The sequence below is a fragment of the Nipponia nippon genome, unplaced genomic scaffold (genome assembly GCF_047370975.1).
Source record: "Nipponia nippon isolate SJK-2023a ecotype South Korea unplaced genomic scaffold, ASM4737097v1 scaffold_7, whole genome shotgun sequence".
Lineage (NCBI taxonomy): Eukaryota > Metazoa > Chordata > Aves > Pelecaniformes > Threskiornithidae > Nipponia > Nipponia nippon.
This window is the reverse complement of record NW_028262391.1, coordinates 6171824-6194128: the sequence shown is the minus strand read 5'-3', so window position 1 is coordinate 6194128 and position 22305 is coordinate 6171824. Positions and strand designations below refer to the sequence as shown.

The following is a 22305-nucleotide window of genomic DNA, read 5'->3' as shown; positions in this document are numbered from 1 at the left end:
TTGCAATTCAGTGGGAGGTTTTTTTGGCTGGAGTTATTGGAACAGAGACACTGGGATACTTATACCTCTGTGTACAGTATTAAGCCCTTCAGTTGTTGATCATTCTGGGGCAAAAATTGTTGTGAGGGGTTTTTATGGTCTCTCAGCCCCACCTTGGTGTTGGTTTTGGCTTTTTGGTTTTTTGGTTTTTTTTGGGTTTTTTACCCCCCAACTTGGGGGGAAGGAGGGGCAAGAGCCCTTTGTGGACAAGTTGGCATTTGGCAGTGGCAGCGCAGGCTGCTCTTTACTAGCTGGACACGCTGCAGGTGTAACTGAAGTACGGTGACGTTTATTATGTCCCTCTAAATAGCTGCTGCTGATGTTGCGGAACTGGTGCTGAGCCAGTAGAAATACATGAACCATAATCAAGCCTGAGAAGACAATGTTATGATGTTGACAGAGACAAATATATATCGCTCCACTGTTAATGTTACATTCAGATTAATCTATGTGATATCTACATGTGACAATGGGCCAAATCACTTGGTGATGATCTGTTGTGGTAAGAATGTTAGAGGCCTACAGAGGTCATATTAAGCTTATACATAATGAAATATATACATTTTTCTGACCGTTCCATAAGTTTTTCATAATCTAAGATAACTTTCTCTCCAACACTCTACTTAAGGAATATAAGCCTATTTTATTATTATTTTATGTTGCAAAGATACCTTTCCAACTATGAGCTGATAGAGATTTGCCTCTGCTCGTTGCTATTAAGAGGTGCATGAGTTGTTTATTCATGAAGATCTAAATTGGGCACATATATCTGCATGTTTATAGAGCAGTAATCTCTGCTCTATAACTAGCCTGAGCCTCTAGTGACCAAAGAGGGCCAAAAAACCAGGCTTCCACTTAAACAGAAATTTGGCTTTATCAGTACGATAAACCTAGAGTGATGGCCAGGGCTTAGGAGAGCGAGGCCTGAGCACCCATCTGAAAAATCCAAGCTATGACTGTAAAATCTACAATTGGGAGGAAGCCTGGAAACCCTGGGGGGGGGTGGGGTGGGGTGTGTGTCTTAGTTCTGCTAGAGACAACTTACGGGGTCTGAGGGTCCCTGTTCAAAGCCCGAAAGCTTCAACCTTGGTTGGTCCAGCGATGCAGACCGTCCCTAGACCAGGTACCCTGAACATCCCAACTCCTTCAGTTTTTGATACTCCAGCGGGAGCACAGATGGGATTTCACTCAAATAATGCTTAACTTTACTGAAAGCATATCTAACACAAATTCCTTTAGACAAAACATTTAAAATGCAAAAACTGGTGGTTTTAATTAAACAGAGTTTTGCTGGAAAATTTCTGACTTCCTTCCTCTTATGACTGTCTCTAAAATATGTGTAAAACGTCTGTAATTTAATCAGTGTGCTGTTAGCTTATAAACCTAATGACAACTGGTTTAATGCCAACATTTTTGTTGGCACTGCAGTTCATTTTATTATAATCTTTCAGCAGCTCTGGGACTAAATTCAGAATTCTTGCTTTGAATATCAAGAATGGTAAGAAAGAATCAACACATTTTCTTTGGTTTCACAGAGAAACCTTGGTTTCTTGCCTCTTTTGAGCCAAAAGAAAACATTAATTAACAACATTGCATCTTCAGTGAGGTCTGGGTGAGATATCCCTCTAACATGTAGTCATCATTTTAAGCAATGACACAGTATCCTCAAACAATTTCCAGCATAAGTTTGTTTGACCTTTAGTTTGAAACTACCCGCAATGGGGACTGGTCTCTCTTCACTCTTCATTACCTTAGCCACTTACATCCAAGTACTTAAGACTTTCCTATTTTTGCATTAAGTGTGGAATATGAATATATGACTACATGATATATTGATTTCATATGAATGATAAATGGAGATATTATTTCCCAGCATATGAAAAAATACAAAGCTAGCAATTTATTCACACCAAGAAAATCAGTAAAATCACACTTCAGAAAGTGGTTTAACCTTTATTTTATTCTGCTTTTGTGTCCTCTTTCTTCCATCCTTATTCCTTCTTAAGAGCGTCGCAGGCATGGTATGCATAATGTAGAAAGGATATTAGTCTTCAAATAGACCTTATCCAGCCTAGCTCACAGCCCATACAGATAAAGGACACCTTCCCAGCAAAATATTTCATAAACTGCTTTGCAACCTGCCCTTCCCAAAGGTTATTTGTGCTTTTTAATTAGCTCAGATTTTTTTTTTTTTTGCCATTGATTAGGCTGATTAGACAGATAGGTAGTGAAATATAGCTAAGAGGAGGGTATCAAAAGAGGCAAGTGCTCCTTTTAAATATGCTTAGGTGTTACTGGTGCTGTCAAGGCTCACTGTGGCAGATCAGGACCCAATGCGTCTGTGAAGCACACCACATAAATAAAATGGGGTGTGCCAGAACTGGCTTGATGATGGACAGAAAGTTCATCCTTCTGTGTGGTGGTTTTTTTTTTTAGCAGCTCATCAGTGGCATTAGGAATATCCAATAAATACCCAATACACTGTAGGCTGACACAGCTCTCCATGCAACTATTAATAGCAGTAACTATGCCAATGTATGTAATGAGCTAATTACCTGTGGTATAAACATGAAGTGCTGCATAAAGAGGGCTTTTAAATCCCAGATAATCTCAAGTTTTAATCAGCTTGCTTAAAAATGACCAGGTTTTTTGATTGCCTAGGTTTGATTGTAGTCCTTGGAAATACAGTGCTAAAAGGCGGTTTTCCATAGTTTAGTCGGGAAATAATTGTATTCTCTTGGAAATAACTGAAAAGATGATAAGCCATCATCTGTTGCAGAATTTGGCCTTTCTGCAAAAATAAGTCCTTTCAGTGTAGGGATCCTGCGTGGTCAAACTGACTGCTGGAAAGAGAACACTGTTCATTATCTAGATCTCTTCAGTCTACTCAATTCAAGAAGGAATTTTGCAAGAGCTTGCAATCACTAGAACAGAAAATAGATGCACTGAAATGCTATTACATTTACAGAAAGCTTTAGAATAATTTATTTATGAGTTGTTGCTTTTACGTACTCCTTATGTTTATCAGATTTTTGGCATTTATTCTTCCCAGTTGGGCCAGTGAAAATCAGCTAATTAAGGTGTCATTCAGGCATACAACTTCCAACCCCATCCAGAAGCAGAGAAGTAGGAAGAAGAATTATCCAAGGGTTTTTTTAGAAGCTTTTAATAGATTCAGCTGGAGTAGGGTAGAAAGGGATCCAGGAGATGCCTAGTTGCATGGTAACTGGAGCTCACTTGACCATGTCAAAGAGCTGGGTCCTTCCCACCAAGGTCACACTGTCCCTCTGCAGTGATATCCTTTCCAGCCTTTCCCAAGAGGAGCAAGGGCTTTGCGGCCAGGTCCCATTCTACTGCTGAGAGCTGGCTGGCTGAGCAGGGCTTTCATGGCTGGTTTCTGATGAACCTGCTGACATGAAGATTGATGCTCTTCTGCAGGTATAAAAACTTGTCCATCATGTTCCAGTAAACATGGGCTGTCCGTTAACTGGGAGGCAACTTGGTGGACAAAATATATTGTAATTGGAGCTTGTGTCCATAGCAGAGACTTTTACCAGCTGAAGACAGTGGGTGCCTGAGCAAGGAAAGCTGGGAGTTCATTACTTTGAATCTGTAGGTCTTTATTCCTTGAAAAATGAGGCTAGCAGAAGCGTCAGTTTTTCTGGCTTGTTTCACCATTGTACTTGCACACAGAGTGATGATGATTTAGGCCTTCAATACGTAGTTTGAATACTCTCCTACTATGGCTTTGTCCTATAGATTTGGCCGTAAAGAAGCAATGATTCAGGCTTTAATGGCAGTCTTAAAAATTTTTTGGTCTAACAAGCAAATATCATTTGGTGTGTCCAGCAAAGTTCTTATCTCCTTATGTCAATTAAATTATGTCTGAAGCAAGGTTTAAGTGCAGTAGCATTGCAGTTAAAGATCAAAAACGATTGTGTTTTGCATGGCAATGCTGTAAAACACTGCTATTTCTATTTAAAAAAAAAATCCATTTTTCTGTAACAGATTACATTGTTTCTTTGAAGTGTGAATTTAAGCAGCTAGTGTTTATAATATTATGTACATCATTAATCTTCAGACTTTAATCTCTATAGTCCTATTTAACACAAGCTTCAAAAGGTATGGATGCCTTATATTGTTTGAGATATGAGGTAAAATATAAATGAAAGATCTGGGGAATCAAAATTATACCCATAACCTTTTTTAATCTGCATAACATATTTAATGCTAGATGTGTTAGAAAGCTACCTGTATATTTGCCTGATGAACAGTAATACGGACATACTGGAAAGGGTAAACATATTAATTAGAGCCTGCACATTTCTCCTTCTTGCTAGTGTAATCATTAAATTGATTTTTCCAGTCTGACATGTAATTGTTCCAGCGATGGAATCCTGCTTTCCACTCCCGTTCTGCTTCATCAATATTTCCTGTAAAACATGAAATGGGTTACATTAATCTAAATTTGAATCTCTTTATATGCTAATTGAAAAATAATTTTGATTATCAATGTCATTTGCTCCAAATACATTATAGGATGGTCTTTTGCCTCTTAAACCTGGAATGACTGAAAATTCAGTGATTAACACTTTATCTTTACATCAGGAAGGAAGGACTGCAGAGAGATTATTCTGGCACACTGCAGGATAATAAATATACTTATGTATGGGCTTGTTGCTTTTGGATAATACTTCTGTCCATCAAATTTGTCATTTTAAAGCCACTTTTTTTTTTAATCCTCAAAATATTACTTTGGTTCAGTATACTCTACAGTGAAACCTACATTCCCTAAAGACTACGATATGCAAGCTGAGATAGGTGCTTGTAAAGATACAGTGAAATCACAGCTTTGTTCAAGGCAACAACAGTATTGCCGTTAGTTTCAATGGGTTTCAATGGATGGCCAGGATTTCACCCTACTGTGGAATAAATCCGCAAGTTTAATGTGTAAGGGGCACAAGTTTGGAGAAAGATACTGTAAAATGTGCTCTATGTCAACATGAAACCATCTTCTCTTTTTCTTTTTCATTCTAGCCTATAAAGCATTTGCTGACTAATCCTGTGTTCCAAGGCAGTATTTATTGCCAAATTTGTTATAGGCATCAGAGCAGAGGGTGAGGATGAGAAGAGTAATAAAAATATATAATTTTACAAGGTTCCCGGACTATCTTACAGACAGGGATCACTTCCTCCAGTCCCAAAAGGTAATTAATGCTAGGGAGAAATGCAGTGACCTTGCAGGAACAACCCATACGACAACTAAAGGAAAGATAACGTATGTAGGCTGTATCGTGTACTGTGGCTTATTATTTTGGATCCGTTGTAGACTTTTTCTTAAAGTTTAGAAACTATTTATGATCTATGAATGTCTTTATTCATTCTGGACCTAATTATTTCAGTGTCCCATATTGAAATAGCTTGCTTCCAAAAAAATTTGGCAATTGCGTTCATGAGATAACAGTTCCATGGTTTCTTTATGCGCTTTTGACTTTATGTTCTGCTGCTGCAGTAGAGCATAGGCCCTTTCCCTCCATAAATACACCCTTTTCCCCTTTTTTATGATCTGCCAGCACTGCAAGTTTAACTGGTTATGTGAAAATGAAATACTTTTGTGTTTTACACATCAGTAGAGAAAATATTCTGGAAAGAGTTAAGAGATTCAGAGACTTAGTTTGGAGAAGCATCCAGTAATTTGGTTGCTTATCTGCAGTTTAGCTCAACATTTCCAAACCTTTTTGGTCTGGAAATCCAGATGGCAATTTAATGAGACTTTGAAATGAGATTTACCTTACATCTTGGTTTCAGTGAGACCAGAAATAAAACCAAGATACTTTTTCTTGGGGAGGTTCTGTACTTCTGCTTGTAGTCAAAAGGGAAATTGTGAAGAGCAATATAAGAAAAAATATTTAAAAAAATTAACCACACTCTTCTCCCTCAGTTCAAAGATGTAAATAAGTTTGGTTACATCAGAGATCAAAGAAAAGTTCAGATAATTTTTGAATATTTCTGCAGTCCACAATTGTCATTAACTCAAAGAGGATTTGTAAATGCTGATAACAATAAAACCATGTTTTGATTACTAAGCTATGCAGATATGACTCAGAACTATGGGGAGAAGACATGCACATTTTACTTTCCTGACTCTAAGAACTCGCCTTTGCATGTTTCTTAACTTAAAGATGTAGCCAGGGTCTCAGATAAAGCCAAATTTTCCACCTATGTCAAATGGAGTGGTAATTTAGTGTATGAACCAGTACTAGTATTATTTGGAGAAAAATTCCTCAACTGTATTTCATGTCTTATTCTTGATGATGGGTATCCAGTTTTATTTATCCAGGCAAAGCCTCCACTTATGAATTAAAAAAACTCTGTTCCTTCTTTAATTATTCAGGTTTAGATGTGTTTGAAGTCTGCCCAAACTTGAGAAACTGGAATACCTCTACCATACACACATCTTCAATTAAAAGTCACTGTTGTAGAGTATAAATTATGAGGCATTTCAGTGCTTCTTAAAGATCACAGTGAAGAAGTGAGTCAGCTAGAGAGAGCAGACAACGAGAAATTCAGAGTAGCCACCATTATGAATCTAAACGACAAAAGGGGGAAGGAAAACACTGAAATAAAATCTTGGATTCCCATTTGTTTGCTTTTTTCAGTGATAAGATCCAAATTGAAGTCACAAGTCAATGCATCCCATTATCACCAACATCATCAATCTCTTTGAAGCAACCACCCATGACTTAGATGATCTGACAGCTAGAAGGCAAAAAAAAAATAATAAAGCATTCGACTTGACTGATAGTTACAGCTCAGAGCACTGGGTTGCTACAATGCGCTGCAGTACTACGGAAGTCAGCTAATAATACAGTGAGGTTATTCTGCTATATGCAGTCATTTAGGCAATCCCAAACTTTGCAGTAATACCAGTTAGTCTAATGCAAAGCCCAGTGAAGTTTACAAGGAGAAGAGGGGAGGTTTCAAAAGGCAATGAATCATACCTCAGTGCTCAGAAAGGTCCCGGTTTAACAGACCAAAAAAATGAAAGGTGGTTTGTTTTTTTTTTTTTTGATTCTTCAGCAGTGTCAGTGCAGACAACTGGCATTTCTTTTATTTCCACACAGGCATACAGCCCTTACTTTAATGGCATTATAGCAAAGCTCAATTTATCTCCATACCATCATTTCTTGAACTGCTAGATGTGCCAATAAAGTGCTAATCTTAAATGTATTTCTGTGGTATTAAGATTGGGACAAAGGCCATATAGCTGTTACGATATAGTATAATTAATAAGGGATGACAAGTTAAAATTATTTTTTCTGTCCTGAACAGCTCATAAATGCAGGTACCTGCAAACTTCTTGATTCATTAGTATAAACGCTACGACTTTATCTATGCTGTAGATTCTCATGGTGATAGTTTCTAAACAAATGTTCAGAAAGGAGAAAACAAATAGTATCAATACTTCAGTATCTCTGTTCAATGTTCTTTAATCTCACAGTCTGAATATCAGTGCCTTTTTAACCACAACAGTATATTTGTTTTCATATGTATTTTTAAGGACTTTAGATTTTTTAATTTTTTTTAATCTTCTTCCAAAAGTCAACAGAGCTCTCTGGGAGATGAAATATTGTAAGGGCTGTTATCTCTCCTATGACTTGGGATGCAAGGTATACTGCAGTTAGAATGAAATCAGATAGTTAAGGTACATAGCTTATTGCCCGTAAGCGTGCTGAGTACAATCATACTTTGTTGGCAAGTGCAGTAGTATTGGTGAGGTTACTTTTGACTAGTTCACTTTTCTGCATGCATAACGAGTGCAGCATCTATCTCTGTGAAATCTGACAACTACTTCTGATGGTGAATTTTCTAATTGGTCACATTTTTAATATTCTTACTACCCAGAGTACTTAGCTCTATAGAATCCAGATACTATTTGGAGGATCATAGAAAATACAATTATTTTGGTTATTCACTGGTCAAGAGGTTGAACATCTCTCTGTCTCAACATTCACAATCTTTTTAGGGTTGTTTTAAAATATAATGTATTTATATTAGCTACTTTGATGTTTGATTTCCTCTACGGATGATATATGATGCAGTAATATAAAATAGAAAAATGGGTATTATATGTATTAGGCACACTAAAATAGTAATGGAACACAAATGGAAATCTTGGCTGCCTGCAGCTTTCTATAATCAAGAGGAAACAGGCATATATAAATAGTTAGGGCTCTAGATGCATTAAAGATTGTGTTAAGGAGGTAGAGTCTAACATAGATGCTTTTATAATTAACATATGATTGCTCTAAAAGCTACTTAAGAGTCACTGTTTACTGTCCCTCTGGTGTGTTTCTTTTAGAGCAGTCATCAGAAAAAGTTCTGGTGATTGTCCCAGTGCTCGTACCCTCGAATGAAATATTAAATGCTGAATGCTTCCAGCTTGTCTTAGGGTGAGTGGGAACAGAGGGTATTCTCAGTGCCTTTGCAATAGGGTTGAAATCTGCGTAGAAGTTGTCTCTAATTGGAATTGAGAGCCCACATAAGACATGTCTAGGTCCAGTTTGCCTGGCTAGTGATTATTAAGCGAGACACAAAGCTACATATTTTGACTCATGTCTTCAATTATACTTTTATATAATGAAATTGAAGGGGAAGACTTTGAGAAATATTCCCAAATCATACAAACTACTCTAGAGATATAAAGGCCAGTATTTTATAAATGGCTGTTACTGTTGTGTTAAGTGTGTGAGGCTTTTTTTTTTTTCTTGTTAACTTTCTCATTCCATTACTATGACAATTTTTTTGGAACATATCTGACTTGGTTGCTTGAGGAAAATGGAAAAAATCTAACCATAAAGATAGCAGGGACTAAATATTTTCCCCTCTCATATATTTAACTGCCTCAAGGAACCTGTCTTACCCAGCCTGTTGTGAGAACAGGGTTGCCCAGATGCTGAACACATTTGGAGTTGGCCTGACATGCCAAGAAGACCTCAAGGGGGTAGCAAGGCTTGTGCCAGGAGTAGATCAGTAACTAAACAAGTGGTTTGTTACTAAGCACATCCATGTCGAATTCTGACCACTTGGCACAATGAGAAATCCCCTTGCAATTTCTGCAAAATAAGTCAGTTTGATTGTCCTCTTTAGGTTCTAACAGATGTAATTCCACTTTGTCTATCTGAACCCTGCTTGAAATAATGATAACGTAAAATTTCCTTACTTCTTGTTTTCTGTCATCTTATATGATATTAAAGCAACCTTATTTTTCTAAGAATATTTCCATGGAAGAAGTAATAGAAAAGATAGACCCTCAGAAAATGAGGAAATACATGTATTTATGGCATACACTGTCCTTTGGGCATAAAAGGAGATAGGAAATGCAAAATAATATTTCAGTGAAGAGAATTATTACAATATAAAGTATTATAAAACATTTGTAAGCAGAATCTTAAAGGTTTCTTTGTCAGATTTGTATAAGATTGTATAGGGGAGTATAAATATAAAAACATAGTATTTCTGTTATGATATTTCAAGGATTGATAGATGTAGATACATGACAAAGCAGCACTACTTCTTGACAATATTCTTGTCTCATTTCTATATTAGGACCCAGGCACAATGATTCTTTCCTTTTGCTAAGAATATACTGAGGAATTTCTCTAATTAAATTATGTAAATTTATGTTGTAAATTACTGAATATGGCAAAATGATGTATTTATGTCTCCTGGCAAATCCACAGTGTTGCTTCATCATCCTTCACACCACAGGACCATGCAAAGCAGCTCTGCTGTCCTGCCAAGACGTGCTCTCTTCTGCTCCACCACAGAGCATTTGGTTATGCATAGTCCATTTGTAAGATGCACATTATCAAATAGAGGTTCACAGCCAGGTTAAAGAAATATGTAAAATAGTTCAGTTCTCCTGGCTCGGCATAAAGGGCTTGTCAGAATTTGAGAAAACTCCCTCAAATCCACCCATAATTTGGTATATTGTGATTTTAAAATCACAGAGTATGCTTTATAAATTATTCATTTTACCTCCTGATTTTGCTTCTCTTGATTTAATTGAAAAACATCTATTGAATTGAGAGGGGGTAAAAGTTGAGCCATAATACAGTTATAGGCTCAAATGAGGAAGGAATAAATTATTTCAGAAAGAATCATCTGTGCACCATGAAAGTTTTTTAGACTAACATTCAAACTGAAACTTACAGAAAGCTTGTAAATTACTAATTAACATTTAAAAAATGCATCTTATTTTTGAAATGAGACTTCTTTTTTTTCCTCCCAGTCAAAACTCCAGAATGCAGTTCCAGAGCTGAAAAACCACTTTATAAAATCAATTCCTTTCGAAGTCCAGAAGCACAGAGGCTTGGTCTGTTTGGTGGGCTTTGCAAAAACAGTGGCATTGGGCTTCTAAAGAAAATCAGAGTCCTTTGTACTCAACTAAGCTTAAAGTTTCAAACAGCCTGTTATATTTTTCTGGGTATTGAAATCTCATAAACTTGCTGTATACAGTCAGGCACAAATCAGTTCTATTTTGCATAGGCAAATCGTGAAGTTCCTTGGTTGTCATCAATGACTGACACTCTGGAAATAAACCACAAGGTGGTCTCACGTGAGATGTAGAACAGAGTCCCCTTTTGGCAGCAGCAATACACTTAATGTCCTCTGTGGATTAGCTGCATAATAATATAATCCCACAAAAAAATAGATAATATCCCAACATAACACCCCACAAGGTACCTTAGGTATATGAAGTTTATGCAGAACATCTAAAGCCTCCAGAAAACCCAGTGCAAGCTCCCACTTCAGCAATGTCTTTCCTGCTCTCTCCAGTACCGCAGGAACCCAGAGCCAGGCAGTGCTGACCCTCGCAGTGGGTAGCTTGAGAACAAAGATTTGCAGCACTCTAAAATGTCTCACTTTGTGGCTGCATCTGCACTTTGGGGCACAGAATCTCCACACCGCACAAGTCCTGGGCCTTGGCCTGTCCCCAGGTTTTGTCCTAGTGCATAACAGGGTGCTGAGCCCATGGCCAGGAGCATAGGGCACATTATAGGGTACACCCTCACCACAGCATGGACAGTTTTGTCCAACATCTGAACATCTCATGGAAATTCAGTTACAAATAGGAATGTAAAGATGTAAACTGAAGTATTATGTTAATATCAAGCAAATAATCCTTATATAAAAGTTATGCAAAAACATCTACAAAAGCATTTTTACCTGTCATTTCCAGGACTTTGGGAAAAAAAAAATTCCAGAATCGGCACTGCTGAGCACGTAATTTTGTCAGTATCTCGGAAGTGTCAGTATTTAATGTCAAATATTTTTGTTCAGTGCTGGTGAAGACTGGCCATCTTGTTCCATTAATCAGGGTCCCATTTGGCATTCTAAATGAGAAAAGAAACATTTCATTTGGAATGAGAAATTACCTCAGCACATCAATAAAGCATTATTTGTTTGGGTTTTTTTATTTAACAGTTATTTCAGCTTAAGTATGTTAGTTTGGAATTACTGAAGTATACTTTTGTAAGCAGCAGGGGAAAAAAGGAAGGTAAATCTGATTTAACTTCATTTAGAAAAAAATAAAATTATTTATATTCCCCTTTTGGGGTGTTCTGTGTTCACCTGAGGGGAAAAAAGTTAATAAATGACCATATACAAACTACACTTGTTGAATTTGGAGATTCTCACAGAAGCTGCAAATTATTATGGATGACTTAGGAACAAACTAGCCAACCAGTCTGGGAGGTTGAGTGGTTTATATTTTAGTTTGAAATAACAGATTGGATGAAATAGCTCAGATAAAAATGCAAATAAAGGTACAAATAATGTCTAAACTTTGGATGAGAGCTGTATTAGGAGAGAAAACAATTATTCCTCATTAAGAAGGAACAGTTTCTCCTTGAAGTATGCTGAGCCCCATCAGTGGAGTGCCAAACGGGAGCAATCTTAAATCTTTTGGAAACCAGAAAGAGGTACAGAGCACTTGGCCCTTCATAGAACAGGCTCAGCATGTTAAAGGATCGCAGCTGTTAGCATTAAAATAGTTGTGATAAATATTTATAATACAACAGAATTCATAAGGTTCTAAGGACAGACATTCAGTTTTTCCCCCTCCAAAAAGGACAATATGTAGTATCTATATGACTAGAGAAAAAAATAATTGGTTTAAGTGTGTAGAAAAAGAACAAAATACACAGGGAACAAATAAGACAGAATATGATTTTCAGAAAAAGATGACTTGTGACTGTTTAAAGTATAAATCTATGTTAGCTCAGAAGAAGTTAAGAATACAAACTAAACGTCTTATTGCAGTGCAAGCAGGAGGACTCCTTTTCTAGAAGCTGATATCAAGGAATCTGGAATTTAGGGCAGAAGAACAGTATTTGATGATTCTTGGTGGGATACATTAAGGAGGGCTATTAGCTAAATTAATTTGGTTATCTGTACTTTACTTTTCACCAAGATTCTTCCCAGAAGGCAGCGGTCAGAGAGGAGTTCAGGGTGTGTGGAGCCCCCTTGAGTTCTGCTTGCTAAGAGTGGGAACAAGGTACCAGGTGTAGGTGGGAGCAGTCAGAGCACGAGATTCAGGTGCTGAAATAATATTGATATCTCTTAGTTCATTCAGAATGAATCAAGGTTTCAGCCCATGTTTTAGTATTCTGCATTACTCTGGAGTCTTTAGCACTAGGCATTGGCTGCTTATGGAAATGTGATGTTAGAGTAAGAGATTCAGCACATCATTTCCTGCATTGCTCACTTTACTAATTTTTCTTTACTAATTCAGCTCTGATTAACCTATGGCACCCTTTTTAACTGCACATTTATTTGTGGCTCGTGAGAATGATGACTTAAGCAGAGCTGACTTGCACTTCAGTTCAAGATCAGAACGTTAATGGTGCTGTCAGTATTCATTTAACAGCTTTTATGCTATGAAATAAATCATGACATTCCACATTATAATTTACAGGTGTGTGGGGGATTACACAATGGCTACAGATGTATTTTACTAAAAATGATGGAAAGAACTGTCAGATGAACACAGCATTTTGAAATACGTGAACCTGCTGATTATGACATTCTTTCTGCATTTCTAGGAAGCTTACTGTTCAAAGAAATGTCCAGTAATTTCCTTCTTTGCTCCATTGTTGAAAATTTCCCAAGTTAAAAAGTAGCTCCCAGTTACACCAAAACAGAGAGATCACAGGAGTATAATTTTTAACTGCTAAGAACAAGTTATGATTATAACCTCGTTGTTCTATCGCAATTACTGTTCCTTCCTTCTTGCTAATAACTTCCTGATGAGAACTGCAGTGCCCAGAATATGCTGTAAAATTCCCTGTACTTTGCACCAAGCTCAAAGTTTAATAATAATCCTACAGAAAATTAGAAGTATTGTGAGGCTATCCTTACTGAACAGGAAGGAATCCAACATACTGCACAACCTTGTCTCTGTCCATCTATGATATGGATGGACAATCTTTGCTGATAGATTGTAGGAACTTGCTTCTACTGAAACAAAGCTCCAAATTTGCATGGAAACCTTCATCCAGTCGTCTTTATCAATTCCTCAAACCTCTGCTCTTTCATCTTGTGGTACTACTCAATCATCTCTTCTTCAGTACGTTCCAGTTTCGCCCACCTCAGTGCTGTCAGTGGTGCCTGAAGTTGTGTCCCGAAAGGGCTTGGGCCATGCACCTTCAGGACAAACCTCTATCTTGTGCATCTACCTTGTCAAACACTAGTCAGCTTTCTCAGACCTCTGCCCATATCTATAAGATCTAGTCAGAGAAGACCTTCATTTTGTTTGGAGAAAATGTGAGCTTCTTCACTGAATATTTTAGAAAGAAGCTAGCTTCTTTTCTACACACTCTTTAATGTTTGCAGGAGCAAGTCTTAGGGCAATTAAGAAATACAATTACTTGAATTGCTCCCAGAGAAGAAATACAAGAGGAAAAAAAAGCCTAAAACCCCAAACCACCTGTGTTTAAACTTTGGTGTAAACAGAATTTGTTTCATTATTTCAGCTTTTTTTTTTTTTTGCATATGCCCTGAAGTTATAGGCTGGACTCTCTCTACTCTGATAGTGGTACAGCAGCTCATTTATAGTTAATTATTTTAAGATATGTCTTTAAGGCAGCCAAACTTATTTTCTCTTTAACTTGAAAAACAGAGTACCTTTTTGAGCTCAATCTCTAGTAAAGCTGCTCTCACGTTCTACCTTTATACATATGTGCTCTGAGTGAAGTTCACGAGCCTTTTTTAATCTTGTACTCATAGAAGTTTCTTGATATTACTCACTGTTAGTAAGATCAGGTTCTTCCCCCTTTGGATATTGTATGTCCATAACTGTCAATAACATTTAATTCTCAAGACTTGTTTACAGTAAATATGCTAGATCTGACATAGGAGTGAAGAGGGTTTTAGAGGAGCTTATTCACTGATAATTTCTGTATACTTAATGTTCATCTTCAACAACTTTAGAAAGAGAAAGTTAATTTGGTTCAGATGGAAAATGCAACAACCTGAACACAGTTCTGTTAATCATAGTAAACACACATACATTACCATTCTCATTAATATGATCAATATAGCCTGAAATACAATACTAGCTCACTGCATATTTATTAATTGTTACATAGCATTACTTTGGTGGTTTGTCAAACACACAAACACAAAAATTTAATTCATCATTTAACTTTTTTTTGTAAGCATTCATGATATAAAGTACCCATAAAATATTCACTTTATTTTTGTGAGTGAGCTCTGAATAGTTTTCACTCTGCTGCACTATTACCATTTAATAGAGAGATTCTTTTGTAAAGTTGTTATATTTTGATATAGTCCACAAAGAAAAATTTTCTGTAAGTCTCTTGAAAATGGTTTTAGGCATCATTTACCTTCCTAATGAGTGTTGTAAACACTAACTGTACCGCATGCTAGCTTACATCGTCCCAAGCTTTTGCTGTATTCCTACTTAGCTGCTCTGTTTGTAAATGGATCAGGTTAACACATTGTGTGTTTCTCTAGAAGAAAAGAAAAACAAAGCCCACATCATTTTAGCTGTCTAACACAATGAATTATACCAACCCAACCTCACTAAGAGATTCACAGGCTGAAACACAATTTTACCTCCAGTCCCCAGTAGCTCCTTCCTCCAGACAGCCTGCCTGGAAGGCCCCAGACAGACAAATACTTGTTCTGCGTGGCTGATACTGTTCATAGAGATATTGCTCCCTGAGAGGAAGCAAACACTAATTTCACCTGAGCAGTGTGTTATTGCTCTTAATTGTCTATTCAGTAGCAGCTGGCTTCCCTCTGACCTTCTCTGAGAAGAGCTCAGCAAGCTCGCTTGCCTACAGTTCACCCCGTAGAGGATTTCCCATTCCTCCCCATTGTGTGCAGCAGCGGGAAGGTGGCCTCTCTGCGCACAGCCTCCCTCCCTCCTGCTCTCATCAGGGTTGCAGCAACCCCACCAGTCACAGACACTTAGTAAGGCAATTTCTTTCTTGGTGCCTTGTGCAGGTTATCACCAGACTGACATTCTGCTGGCATGTGTCTCGTTAGCTGAAAGGGTTGCCCACTGAGATTAATGAAAAGTTATGATAATGCTGCTGCACCCTCTGCTTCCCCCATGCAGTATGAATTGAAATCAAATGGAGGCCTGTTCCTCCTAGGTGTGACTTTATTGGCTTCACCTGGGTTGTAACTGCTGATGCTCATTTTCAATTTGGCCCCCTTTTCTTTTAAACAGCTGCTTTAAAGGGAGGAGAGAGTAAATGTGAATCGCATTTATCAGCTTTTATGATTCCTTGTAGCTATCAGGCAGTACTGGCAATCAGCTGGTTTTCATGGGATGGAGTTTTACAGTGTGTTACCATGGGCACAAGATAACAGGGAAGGGGAACAGCCTTAGAGCGAACGCAACAGCAACAATAACCTCATCTCTTGTGCATTTTCTACAGTTGCATTACAAAGCCTTTAAGAATTATGGAAATAGTCAGCTCAGCCTCAAATAAGAAGCATACTGTAAATGTTTCACCCCAGGGGTAGCTCTGGGAATGAGGGATGGTTCTGCACATGTCTATACTGCAATCAAAAGGAGCTGCTGAAGCTTGCGCAGTTGTACCCGCAGTGGCTTCAGAGCAGCCACGCAAAGGCTACCAGCAGCACAGCGTGGTTTCCACCCCTGCAAACACTTGTGCACCACCCCAGTACACGTATAAAGCCTGACAGGAGTGAATATAATTAATAATGTCTTTGTGCTTGTAGAAATACATAATGAACTGCTTTTTCTGTAGCGTTGTAAATTTTGGTTGTGTTGTCTCCTATATACATTTCTGCCAGGTGAAAGGGAATAAGGTAGCACAGGGCAGAGAAAACCAAGGTTCAGGCAAAATGAACAAAAGGATGAGAAGACATCAACTGGGCTATGGTATCAACAGTTGATCTTGGTGAGTAAGGGGCTGGAAGCAGATTATGTGGTTTACAACAGAAGCTAAGATGTCAAACTAAAAACTGGTACCACAGGTTAAGCTGTCGCTGCACCTCAAGTAAATGTGCCTGCTTGCTTTAATGATGCTACAGGTAGATTAAGAAGATGATAGGATGGTAAGGACTCCCAGATAACATCATCATGTGGCGGGTCCCCATCAAAGCTCTGGCCTCCAACTCTTTGCTGCTCTGAGGGACAGGCTATGCCAGTCATTTGTGCTTCTTTCTGCAGTATGGCCAAAGCCTGAGTACCTTTTGCTGGTGCCTCAATTAACGAGTGATCCTGTCGAATTCAGAGGAGTCATAACGGGGATATTGTGCTTTGAGGAAACACCACAAGATTTGTATCTTAAAAATTTATCTGAGTTTTACAATTGCTTTATTAGTGGTTGTGTTGTGTAGAACACCTCCATTAATCATGCTGGCACTAAACAACATACCCAGTCAAACTATCCTTATTTATTTAATCCAAATGGATGAACCTTCCCCCTGCCCTTCCCCAGCCTGGAAGAAAACATTTTGTTGTTTTCCCTCTTTTCCGCTTGGACAGAAGGGCACTCCTAATGACCAGGAGAGCTGATGAGGAGCACCTGACACGTTTCTGCTGCCTCAGCCCTCTGGAGCGCCGCTCCCTGCAGAGGGGTGGGAAGTGTTTGCGGCATTAGTCAGGCAAACATATCCAGATGTCTCGCATAATTTCGAAAGGCCACAATGATAAATGATATTTATACCTATGTTCATTTTCTCCTTGCAACATAACAACTGCCAGGTTAATATCAATTTTGGGCAGTGACGTGGTCCCCAGGGGGATGATGGTGTAGTGACAGTGCATGTTTGTGTAAGGCTTTGTTTGGATGGTATGACTGGGAGCTTAACAGATACTTTCCAGCCCAGTCCTATTAAAAACAAGAGCAGATTTTACTGTTAAATACTGGTTGGATCTTCTCAAACCCTCAAACAATTTGGCTTAATGCCGGTTTCTTTATACCAGACTATTAGTTTCAGATGACTCACTGTGAAGTAGACACCAGAGAGGGCCGTGAGGTTGAAGACTCAAAGTCCTTAACCTGAGGAGCAGTCCTAGCTATTGGAATAAAGAAAATGAACCTGTTCTGGAAATTTCCTTAGAAAAGTTAGCAAGGAAAAGGATGAAGAACTATCTGTAATACCTGTAAAAAAATTTGTTAACTGTAAAAACATCCCTAGAAGCTCTAATTACTGTACAAGATTTCCATTCAGAGACTGAGGCCTGTATAAATCTGAAAGGCTCTCACTGCGTGAATACGTAGATTGTATCTGATGCAATATCACCATCAATTGGGTCTACCTATGTATGATTCAGTATAACTAATTTATTCTTAGATATTTTTTTTTTAATTCAGACAATTATCCAGAACACTTTCCCAAGTCAGCTAACCATCTACCACCTACTAAAATGATTTGATGGACTCCCTGGATAAAATCTTTACATTATGCCAAAATATGTTACATTAAATTGTACACTTTGAGGCTTTTTGTTATTAGAAACTGCAAAAGCAAAGACAAGACGACAGTGGCACTTTGCTGTCCATTATCCAAAGTTTATGAATTGGCCCATTTGGAATAACAAGCAAGGGGAAGCGCCACCCCTAAATAAGTGAACTGGAAAGTCGACATGCTATCACTTCAGAAATACATATATTACTTTTGATGTTACCACTGCCATCAGTTGGTGCTCTTTATACATAATACTGCATAACAAGTTACCTTGCCAGTTTTTATTTGAGACAGCTCTTCAGAGTATTCCTTAATATCAGCTAATCACTAACCATCCTATCTATTGAACTGATGGACCCTCTGTACAAATGTGCTGCCACAATTAATATTTTATTCTAAAATATTCTTTTAAGGTCTTTATCCTCTTAGACTAATGGGAAAGACAGCAGCTATCTAATCTATCAGCTGAAAAGGGTGAGTGGTGCCATTTATAATAACCAAGCTCTAAAAGCTACCATACTGAAAGGTGACAACTCAGACAGGGATACTGTCAGCCTGTTCAATGCTGGGTGATTGGAAAGCATCCATGATTATCTGTTTGATACACTAAGCTTCCTTGCAGCCTTGTGGCATCAGCATTCTCAAGGTATCAGGCCTGTGCTCCTGTGGCACTATGAAGAGCTGGGGAACTTAGAAGAAAAAAAAAAAAAAAGGGTCATGTTTAAAAACGTTGTTTTATTTATTAGAATTTAATTATCGTGAGAAAATAGTAACCAGTTTCTGAAAATCTGTAGTAATTAAACATTTCTCATTTCATCTTTCTTAAAAAGAGGCAAAAATCTTTGGTCCTGGTTCTGTGACATTTGAGCCTTACTCAGATTCCCGCTGTACCGAATGAAAGGACTCATATGATTGAGTACTACAAGTCTGAGAGAGGTTGCAGATTTGAATCCTTCAGAACACTTTTCTTAGGCAGCTGTTTATGGGAAGTTCATTATATTTTGTTCTGCTCAGTTCTCACTCACAGATGACACACACGAGTTCATAATCTAGTGACTATAAAGGGCCCCTGAGCCACAGCAAAAGGAAACTGCTTTGCAAGTTTTATCGTAGGTAAATATTATTTCTTCTGCTGATCCTTGAAGAAACCTGTAGAATCTAGCAGGCATACTTTTTAACTGATGGAAATTGGAGAAGGACCTTTGCAGCTCAGCTTTCTTACACCTTCACAGGCTAAATAAAGCTCAGGATATTCCTTCCAGATTCCAGCTTGGTGACAGTAGTTGTGTGTTTAAATGTCTTAAGCTATAAATTATTGTGGTATGCACTATTACAACTGATATCAGTTTCAGGAAATGAAGCAACAAGCTGTCACTTCTTTTTTTTGTCTTATTGGGTTCTGCTCAAAACAGCCTCGTGAAGGACCCATAAAGTTGAAATCATTCTTGCTTGTGCATGTCTTGGTACTTATATGTAGCAGGAATTCACAAATAAGGGATTGACAAGGTAGGTCTTAAGGTACTGGCCATAAATAATACAGTATTTGAGAAATTTAGATCCAGGATGTTCTGCCTTAGCTCTCTGGGCATGCTTGCAATGCATTTAGGAGCTCATTGCCTCAAATCCCTGGCTCCTGGATTGGAGTCTGCTCTGGTATCAGGAGTAATAACAAGCCAGGTCAGCCGAGCCAGAGCTAATGAGCCCTTCAGACCCTGGCTGTGTGTTTCTAACCTCCTGGGCCCACGCTGGCACTTCTGCACATAGATCTCCTCCACTGTCAAAATGTTCCAGCAAAGCTTGGTGCTATTTCAGGAACCCCTGCCCCAAACTCCACTATCTTTATAGCATGTGATGAGATGTGATTATCATACAAGATCTGGAACAGCAGTCCCACTGCTCTGTCTAAGAGTCACTAGCACTAGAAACTTGAAAGCGAGTTAAAATGTCCTTTCCTGAGCAACTGGTAAAGTTAAACATGACCAGACCTTTCCCTAAATTTAACTCTAATTGATAACAAAGATCCACATTGACTTAAATGAGAACAACATTGTCCCAATATGCTCTGGGTCCCTCTGAGTAAGGACTATCAGACAAGCGTCTCCTGTCCTCTCAGCAAGTCTATACTACAGTCCTAAAGCCCTGAAAGTCAGAGATCCCTCTATCTCAGATGGTACACCCCAAATACATGCATGTTCTGCACAGTTTCAAAGATGAGACCATGCTGAATCTCACGGCTTTCTCATCAGAGAGCATTATTTCTGGCCAAAGAAAAGAAAGCAAGCTCTGAAAATGGAAAGAGCCTGTGACGTTGGAGGCTGCCACAGTGAGAAGGGTGATTGGGAAGAGGAAAAGAAAAAAAGCAACCCAAAACCAGCAAATTATCTTCAACTTCAACCTAATGGTATGACTTCAAGAAGACAAAAGATTTGAAGTTAAATTGAGTTCAGAGAAATGGATGAAATTTTGACATTAATGTGGAGATAATTTTAAACCACCAAAAATGTTTTGTCCTGACTTGTTTTAAGAAATACTTACCACTCAGTGTGATGCTCACAATCACACTAAGCTGAATGTGACGAGTGTCTAATGTAACATACCTACAACATATACTTGTAGTCATTTACACACTTAGGTTATGTATTGGGATAAAGCAGTAAAGAATTTTCAGAAGTATTTTATTCCTTCTGCTTAACATGCCTTGCATCTGATGTGTTATTTTGCATGGTGTTTGAAGACCAATCCAGCACTTTTTGAGGTGAATTGACTTGCTAGTTAGGGGCTGATCCAAATCCAAACAAATGGAACAGATTGATTGACTTCAAAAGTTTTGGTTCAGGTCCCAGCTGAAGAAATACCTGTAGCTGTTTACAAAAGAAGCTTCTCTCCTCCTGGATAGAATTCACAATGATGATTTCACACCTTTTCCAGACGCCAGGTTCTGGTGTGAATATTCACAGCTCGTATTACGTCACTTTTGAATAGACATGAGAGAGGCAACACTATGGTTTAGTCCTTCTTTACTCTAAAGGAACATTTTTGCCTTTTTTTTAAAATGTTCCTCTAAAGTATTTTGTAAGATCCTTATGACCTTTCATATGGTATCAATTTTAGTTTTCAAGGACCACTTTTCAAAGCTGTTATTTTTTTACACTCTTGGCTGCAGCAAGAAATCAACTGAAACTATAGTTTTTAGTCTTACTTGTAGAGGTTGAAGAGGGCTATTTGGAAATGGAAGAAGGTGCTGAACCCTATTGAGACCTTGAAGGAGGAAGTAACTTCCATAGAAGGTAAGTAAAAGTATAAGTAGAGAGGAAGGCACATGGCACTTGCCCTTTTACTCATCCTCTTATCTCCTCTACAACTTCACTTCTCTTTATCATGACCTGGAAAAACATAAACTTACATAGTATCTTAACCAGAATTGCTCCCTGGGACAAACCTAAAGAGAGTGTGTAAAGGGAGAGAAAAATGTTTTTATTGCCATGGTACTATTAATACTGTGTTTTAAATTCACAGTGGCTTTGGTAAAATTTATTAGCCCAGCTGGTTGTGAGAAAGAGTAAATACTGTACTCATATGTATATGATTGCTGTTTCTATCTCTTGCTTTCTCTCCCATTAACAGAGTTCATCCCAGATGCTCAGAAATTGTTAGATAAATGGATTCAATGCTTTCCTTATCTCTAGAGACCATATTTTCAATACAGACTGTGTGGTAGATACTATACTAGGATATAATATTTGAGATTTGTTTTCAATTGTAATTGCCCTAATCACGATTTCTTTTCAAGATGGATGCTCCACATAGCCCTGCACCAAATAAAATAATCTAGATTCATTGTGTCCTGATGGATTTTATCATAGTAGTATTTTTCTTGATATTTTCCACTACTGACACTGTTTTATTTCTGTGAATGGTAGGAAGAGCATGAGTCACAAACTTCAACTACCATGTAATCTAGGCCAAATTGAGCAGTCCTATAAATGAAACCACTAGGTAGCTTTCAGTAGCACGTATATGTGTTATTGCTTCATCTGAAACAGAACCACTGATGCTTCATGATGGGAAATGTAAATAAGAGGCTACAGTGTTCATAAAACCCCAAATAAGATATTTTAAATATTATTATTTCCTACATCTGTTATAAATTCCTTGTAGGTTTGACATCTACAAGTGGAGATCACATATCTTTCTATGATAAACACATTCAAATTATGTCCCAGCATTATAACATCCTGTGAATCTGATTTGAACTAAATTCTGGCGCCAAGAGGGAGAAAACAT

General features: G+C 38.0%; 1 protein-coding gene across 2 annotated transcripts in view; it reads right to left on the bottom strand.

Annotated features, from left to right (window-relative positions):
• Positions 1 to 1980: 1980 nt before the first annotated feature.
• BCHE (butyrylcholinesterase) overlaps positions 1981 to 22305 on the bottom strand; it is a 57069-nt gene continuing 36744 nt past the window's right edge. For both annotated transcript variants that reach the window (XM_087740631.1, XM_009475618.2), the window contains exons 3-4: positions 11272 to 11438; positions 1981 to 4472 (exon numbers count right to left, since the gene is read on the bottom strand). In XM_087740631.1, the coding sequence (XP_087596757.1) occupies positions 4345 to 4472; positions 11272 to 11438 (295 nt within the window). In that variant the 3' untranslated portion in view covers positions 1981 to 4344. The remainder of the gene's footprint in view (positions 4473 to 11271; positions 11439 to 22305) is intronic.